Source organism: Lactuca saligna, chromosome 4 (assembly GCF_052625555.1).
Source record: "Lactuca saligna cultivar CGN05327 chromosome 4, ASM5262555v1, whole genome shotgun sequence".
In the NCBI taxonomy this organism is placed as follows: Eukaryota; Viridiplantae; Streptophyta; class Magnoliopsida; order Asterales; family Asteraceae; genus Lactuca; species Lactuca saligna.
In genome coordinates, this window is record NC_136420.1 from 3,895,782 (window position 1) to 3,902,966 (window position 7,185).

At 35.5% G+C, this 7,185-nt stretch overlaps 2 protein-coding genes across 4 annotated transcripts; one reads left to right on the forward strand and one right to left on the reverse strand.

Moving 5' to 3' along the window:
* Nucleotides 1-1,033: 1,033 nt before the first annotated feature.
* LOC145041073 (TPX2 (targeting protein for Xklp2) protein family) lies at nt 1,034-3,636 on the forward strand. Of its 2 annotated transcripts, none has more exons than XM_078988993.1 (7): nt 1,034-1,247; nt 1,747-2,526; nt 2,610-2,668; nt 2,776-2,872; nt 2,976-3,038; nt 3,134-3,232; nt 3,321-3,636. In XM_078988993.1, exons 1-7 carry the CDS (start codon nt 1,176-1,178, stop codon nt 3,528-3,530), a joined length of 1,380 nt encoding a protein of 459 aa, XP_078845119.1. In that variant the 5' UTR covers nt 1,034-1,175; the 3' UTR covers nt 3,531-3,636. The 2 variants fall into 2 exon arrangements, with proteins under 2 accessions (XP_078845119.1, XP_078845118.1); XM_078988992.1 differs by having other exon boundaries at nt 1,037-1,247; nt 2,967-3,038.
* Nucleotides 3,196-6,260, reverse strand: ARR11 (response regulator 11). Of its 2 annotated transcripts, none has more exons than XM_078988991.1 (5): nt 5,930-6,260; nt 5,282-5,434; nt 4,808-5,197; nt 4,638-4,711; nt 3,196-4,544 (listed from the first exon to the last, which is right to left on the reverse strand). In XM_078988991.1, the coding sequence occupies exons 1-5, from the start codon at nt 6,063-6,065 to the stop codon at nt 3,753-3,755; spliced, it is 1,545 nt and encodes a 514-aa protein (XP_078845117.1). In that variant the 5' UTR covers nt 6,066-6,260; the 3' UTR covers nt 3,196-3,752. The 2 variants fall into 2 exon arrangements, with proteins under 2 accessions (XP_078845117.1, XP_078845116.1); XM_078988990.1 differs by having other exon boundaries at nt 4,638-4,714.
* Nucleotides 6,261-7,185: the final 925 nt, after the last annotated feature.

Sequence of the window (7,185 nt, forward strand, 5' to 3'; positions counted from 1 at the left end):
GAAGCCATGGAGGGGAGCTCGAGAGGTTGGTAGAAAAACGGAGAAGAAAGGGAGGGAAAGAGCAGATCGGAAACATCACAACAGGTGGGGGTTCGTGGGTTTGCTCAACAACCGAGGGGAGGTGGAGAGGTGGACAACCGGTTTTTCCGATGGGCTCTTTTCCTCGACTGTTAGATTATTTCACAAGAGTTATGGCTTCTGGGAAAGCAGGGGTCGAGCAAAACAATAATAGAGGGTGTTTGGGGGTGATGCCTCTTAACAAGAGAGAGAGAGAGAGAGAGAGAGAGAGAGAGAAGATGATGTGTATGAGAGAGAGATGGGGATGGGACCCTTTAATATTAAATAATTATATATATATATATATATATATATATATATATATATATATATATATATATATATATTAAAAATCAGGTAAAACTTCATAAATTGTCCATTTGGAAGTGAAATGAGTGAATTGCCCTTCACTTAACGGCCAAAAGCTAACAGAGTTAGCCGAAATGACCAAATGTTAAAAGTTTTAAAACCACAAGGACCATCTGTGATGTTTTTGAACTTAGGGACTAAACTTGATATTTTCGAAAACCACAGGGATCATTTTTGAAGTTTTATCTAAAATAAAAATAATAAAATCATAGCTTAAAAAATGTATACACTTTTTTTAATCTTTTGAATAATAATAATAAAAGTTAATTATAAACGTAAATATTTTTTAATAAATTGATTGGATTAATTTGAATCACTAACAAAGTTACAAAAAAGGAAATTATTGAAATACATTACATAAATATATATATTTCCTTAATAAATGGTTAAATTAATATAGATCATCAATTATATGGTGTACATTAAAAAAAGTTAAAAACAAGAGTAAAAATTTTCACATTCTATGATGTGCGACAGAGATATAGCCGTTGGGCGTTGTGTTAGGTGTGGGGCCCACATTTAAATTAAACCCAAAAATAACCCAGAAAATTAAAACTAGACGTTGGGGAAATGCCCATCAGCTTCGTATCACAGTGTTCTTCACCGGAATATAAAAACCAATCCATTTAAAGCTTCAAATTTCAAGGATTAATTAGACCCGAGATTTACAAACACAAAAACAAGGTTTTTTCTTTCTTTCTTTCTTTTTCTTTTACTAGGGATTACTTTCTCTCTCTAGATCTGTGGAAATGGGTGAAGCAGCTCCTTGCTTGATGCGTTCAGTTTCACAACCTCTCTTCGCTTCTTGCGAATACAAAGAGGTTAGTTCAAGAATATAATATAAAGAACCTAAATTTCTAATCTGTTTCTACGGTTTCTATGCTCTCCAATTGCACTGTTTTTCAATTTTTATTTGAATCCAAATTCGATTTTAATTATATATGTGTTGTCGTCCCTGAAATTGAAGTTTTAGCAATAACATTCATCTCTTTTTTTTTTTTTTTTTTCAAAATTCTTCATTTTTGTCACGATTATGTATGTTTCCGCTTTGTCATCTGGTTCAAAACCCCAACTTTAATCTGTTTCTGCTTTCTAGAGTTTGTATGATTTTTACTTCCAGGGCTTTTCATTTTGATATGAACCTGATTAGGGTTTTGTATCTTGTTTTCTTTAAAGTACTTGGTTTTTGTCAAGACTCTGCATATATGTACTTGTTTTTTTGTTCAAAACCCCTACTTTAATCTGTTTCTTGGGTTTAAAAAAAACCCTAATTATATAACGTGTTTCTAGGGTTTATATGGTTCTTTTTATGTGCCACAGGGTGACCCTCTACGAGCCCTAACCACATCAATTTCATTTGGTCGATTCATGACTGAACCATTAGATTGGGAAAAATGGTCTTCGTTTTCTCACAATCGAACCCTAGAAGATGTTCAAAAACACTCTAGACCCGGTGCTGTTGCTGAAAAGAAAGCTTTCTTTGAAGCACATTACAAGAAAATCGCATCCAAAAAAGCCACAAAAACAAAATCACCTCAAAAAGAAAACAGACCTCCTAATCACTCCCCTCAAACCAACATCACTCCTCCAAGATCCGATACCCTTTCACCCATTGATGAACCACAAGAAAGCGAGTCATCAAAATCAATTACTCTTACCACTACTACTCCTCCAGCTTTCTCACAACATATCCATGAACAAGCTATAGAAATAGCATCATGTAAAGATGTTTGCTCACCTATTACTAACCTAGTTCTAGAACAATTTGGAAATGTTGAGGATGACATGGCAAGTAGCCGCTGCCAGGTGGAAGTGGAACAAGGGAAAGTATCAAGCGAAAATAATTCATTAGAGAAACATAAAAATAAGAGAAACAAAGGTCCTGAAATTTCTTTGAGTAAGAAGGAAACTTCTAGAAAAACACCAACTCCTCCAATTCGTCCCAAAAAGGCTGCAAATGATGTAACAGAGAAAAAGAGATCAGTTTTACAATCTCTTCACATGTCAATGAACTTTCCTCCTACTGGAATTAAAAATAGGATCTTAAAAACTATAAGTAAACCTAAAGATCGACTTATTCAGCAACCACTAAACCTAAAGGTAACCTTCAGCTTTCTTTTAAATTTTCATTTTTTTTTAATTATTATTATTATCACATTTGAATCATCTGTTTTGATTCCCAGGTGTCTATCAACGGGGTAAAGAAAGCTTCTCAGGTCCTCCCACCACCAGAAAACAAAAGGTAATTTTTATGTTACAGGTTCTTGGATTTTTAATTTTTTTTATCCCTGTAAATGATTTATGCCCTAATAATAATGTCTCTAAAAAATATTGTGTCATCCATTCTAGTGTATGTACAAAGAAACCAAAATCTTCTTCTTCTTCTTCTACTGTGCCTTCATCGTTTAGCTTCAGAAGTGAAGAACGTGCAGCAAAACGTAAAGAGGTAAAGATAAAGATAACCAAATTTGGGTTCTTGATGTTTTTTTTTTCTTCTTGTTATGTTTGTTGATGATGTTTTCTAGCTTCTCTCACTACAGTTCTTTCAGAAGCTAGAAGAAAAGGGCAACAAGAAGGAGACAGAAAAGATTCATCTTCAACCTAAACTGAAGGTCTGCTACATTCTACTCGATACATAGTTTGTGAAATGTCTAAAATAACCTTAGGTTATGATTACGATAAAGATTCCATCCATATTCTTGTACAGACTACGAACGACAATAAAAAGTTGCGAAGGAGCACTGCTTTGGAAGCAAAAACATTTGCAAGTGAAACAAAAGTGATAAGAAGTAGTAACATTCAGAAGGTAATCGAATTATCAATGAGTTTGTGGTATAAAGTAAAAAAACTTATTATTTAATCAGTAAAAAACCATATTTTTAAAAATCATGCAGGTCCCTCAAATGCAACCTTGCTCACCAAAGCTTGGAAGGAAGCCGATTCCAAGATTAGTACATAAGGATACTCGTTGTGAATCTCCTTCTTCAAAGCCAAAGAATTTTATAGAAATAAATAAAAAAAAACTAAGTAGTTCCATGGCTTTTTTGACAAGCAAGAAGAAGAATGATTCATCATCAGTCGTCATGTCAAAGAAACAATGTTGAAAGTTGTTGTTGATTGCTTCTTTCAACATCATTTTAAGTGCTGTAATAATTTTTTTGTATGCAAGTTATAAAGTGTATTATTATTCTATTGAAACAAGTTTCTCTACCTAATGAAAAATGTATGTACCCAAACAAAATAGCCTCTTCTTTTTGTCCATTGTAGGACGCCTCAAATTCTTGCCAAAGAGGATCATCCATGTTTTTAAATGAGATGAGATGATGTCAAACTATGAATAGGCCTTGATCTATTACTGGATATTCCAATGAGTCAGGAGGGTATTCATATTCATAGTCGAATCTTAGCGCATCATATAAGCTTGGAGGCAACTCTGGATCATTATACTCGCCTACTCCTTTCTTTTGTATATCAAGATTTGTTGTAGAGGAAAGTTGTTGACCTTGAAGCAGAATAGAAGATAAATCAAGATTGTTAATGGAAGTTTGATGATGATGATGATCATCTTTCAGGCTCCATGGATCTGGAGGTTGGAAAGTTGGCATAATGTTAATGTAGGAGGAGGAGGAGGAGCCAAAAGATGACTTGATTCCAGTGTTTGAATTTGCTACTACTCGTTTGCCTGTTTCTTGGTTGTGTTGTTGGAGTAGGGTAGTAGTAGGCAATAATAGTCCCAACCCATTTTCAACCTCCTCAAAGTGTTGCTTCTTGTGTTCTTGTTTGAACTGAATTTCTGTGAAACCTCCATCCCAAGAGTACTGAGTTGGCAACACTGAGTTAAATGTCGGGTACTGAGTTGACCCGAAGGAGTGGTTGTTTCCGATTCCAATTCCGATATGGTTGTTTGAACTGCTGGCCTTGTTGTGATGACCCGGACCCTTGGCGGCATAACCGGTTAACACTTTCTTGGATTCTGTGGTGGTGGTGGTGGTAACTTTTAGATCGACTTCATGGATTCTTGAATTGGTATTCTGGACGCCCTCATTTTGTTGCATCTTTATAGAATCTGTACTTTTAAGATCATCTTTTTGTAACCTAGTTAAGTAGAGACGATATTTCTGCACTATTTTAAGAAACTTTATGAGAGAACCGGATAAGATCTTAAAAAGAAAAAAGAAAAAATGATATATAGCCCAGAGTTAAAGAAATACCTGCAAGTGGCTTGCAACATTCTCTCTTGTTAACCATGGCACGTTCATTAGGTCAAGTATTTTCTTGGGACCCACTTCTGTCATGAAAAAACAAACGTTTTTATATCAAACCAGGAGAAGTGAATTCAAGAAAAAGTATGTGCTATGATGATTGATGATTGATGACTCACTTTCAAAACCAATATGATTGACAGCTTTGACAAACTTCTGATGAAGATCAACTGTCCATACAACTCTTGCTTTCTTGATTGAAGATTGGTCGATGAAGTCTTTGTCACTGTAATTGTTGTGTTCAGCGTCTTTTCTTTTCTTACCTGGTGTTATGTCACCCCCAGAAAGCAAGTAGCCATCATCAGATTGTTCGGATACATTTCTCATCATCAGAATCTCTTCGAGGCATTCATGGCTTTCACTATCTCTCACCTCATGTATCTTCTTTCTGTAAACATGTTGCCATATGTTTCTTAGTTCCTTCATTCGAATTGGTTTCAGAAGATAATCACAAGCCCCGTGTTGGACACCTCTCATAACTCTGCTTGTTTCCCCATCAACAGACATCACTGCATATCAAAAAATCAGTTCTGGTTTTTAATATATACATATAAAACTGGGATATAAATATAGTGGGGAAGAAAGAGACTGACTAATCACAGGAAGCTCCATTTCAAGTCCAACATGCTCCAAAAGCTTGAAACCATCCATGTCAGGCATGTTGACATCACTAATTACAATGTCAAACCCATCTTTTCTTTCGCGAAGCAGATCCAGAGCCTCTATTGCTAGTCCACATGTAGTAACTGAAACAACAACAATCAATCAATCAATCATCTTCTCCATGCCATTCTTTAACAATGTCTTCTACTTGGATCATGAACTAACCAGGCCCTCTGTATAAAGTATAGACCTCATAAAGAACAATCAAACTATGTAACAGGGGGTGATTTTGTATATGCCCAAGGCTTCCTACTATATACCTTGAACCTTTGTTTATTCATTGGCTGATACTTTTCACAACTGAAAAAATGATCTTGCTTGAAAAAGCTAAACTCATTCATGGCCTTCTCTACTATCACCCTAAATCTCAGAGCCTACCTGATATCGATATTCACCCAAAGCTTAACTTTGATGACAGGTATGAATCAGTAAAACTGGTATTTCTGCTTGATTTGTAATGTTATGTACATAAAAAACTAACCCTCATTCAAATTCAGTCGAACAAATGTTTACATGAACGAAAACGAATCATATTGAAAAAAAAAAAAAAAACAGTTGCTGATGAAATACAAACAGACCTTCATAAGAGCACTTCTTGAGCATCTTCTCTAGAATTTTCAACCAAGTAGGATCATCATCGACGACAAGGACACGAAGTCCTGCCGGAAAAACGTCCGCTCTTGGCGATGAAAATCCATTTATTCCCTCCGCCATCGGAGAAGACAGATTAGTGAAATAAACACAAAAAGACTCAGGCGAACAGCCGGGAGTGAAGAAGTAGAGCTCTGATGAAGAAGAGGTGGATGGAGTTTGAGAGTTCGGAAATCGACTGATGTTTGCAGGAGTTTTTAAGAGAGGGAAGAAGACGAATATTTGGCGCCGGCAGTAAGCTTGTAGTAAACAACGGTCCCCGGTGTTTAAAGTAGCGAATATTCTAATTAGACCACTCAAGTTTATGATTTATTTTATTGGACCCTATACATTAAAAAACATCACCACCAACACCCTCAAGTTTGTACGGTGTATTCCCTATTCACTTTCTGCGTTTCTTTTTATCATCTTTATTGTTGATACCCTCTAATATGATTGTATTATGATTATGATTTATTCATCTTCATGCTTATCTGTTCACAATGACTTGTTTTTTTTCCTTGTTTGCCGGTTATGATATTCGTATGGATGTATTAATTAGGAACTTAACCTACACAGTTCACTTTACTTACTATCCCTTTGTTTTCGTTCACATGTTAACGAACATGTTGTAGGACATCAATGTGGTGCAGTCATTTTTGGAGGTATAATATCAACATATATCTCATCTACTCATCTTAAGTTTTTACAGGGACGGACGCAGGATTTCATAGTAAGGGTTGCACGGGAAGATTAGGGGTTGCACGATAATAGAAAAAATAAAAATTTTTAAAAATTTCGAAAATTTTTCCACTGCGGCCGGAAAATTTAGGGGTTGCCGGTGCCACCCCGGAACCCCCCTAAATCCGCCACTGGTTTTTTAGGGAAACAAGTGTTCGATGTTACCACAGTTTGACGCTACTTATCTCAAGACACCCATATCCCATATGCATATACAAAGTCATAAAATACGAGAGACCATGTATGGATGATCAACATTTCGTTTATACTATTTTGGGTTGGATACTTTTGGTTTCTTAGCACTAAAATAGAGCCCAACGGGTCAATCAATGTAGTTTTATGATCCAAGATTTATGGATATATTTTTAAAAGAATTAGTTTTGCAATCCATAAAAGATTAGCGATACAACTTGGTTTTGTTTCCATTATCTAAATTATCTAAATGTAATTGAATAATTTAATA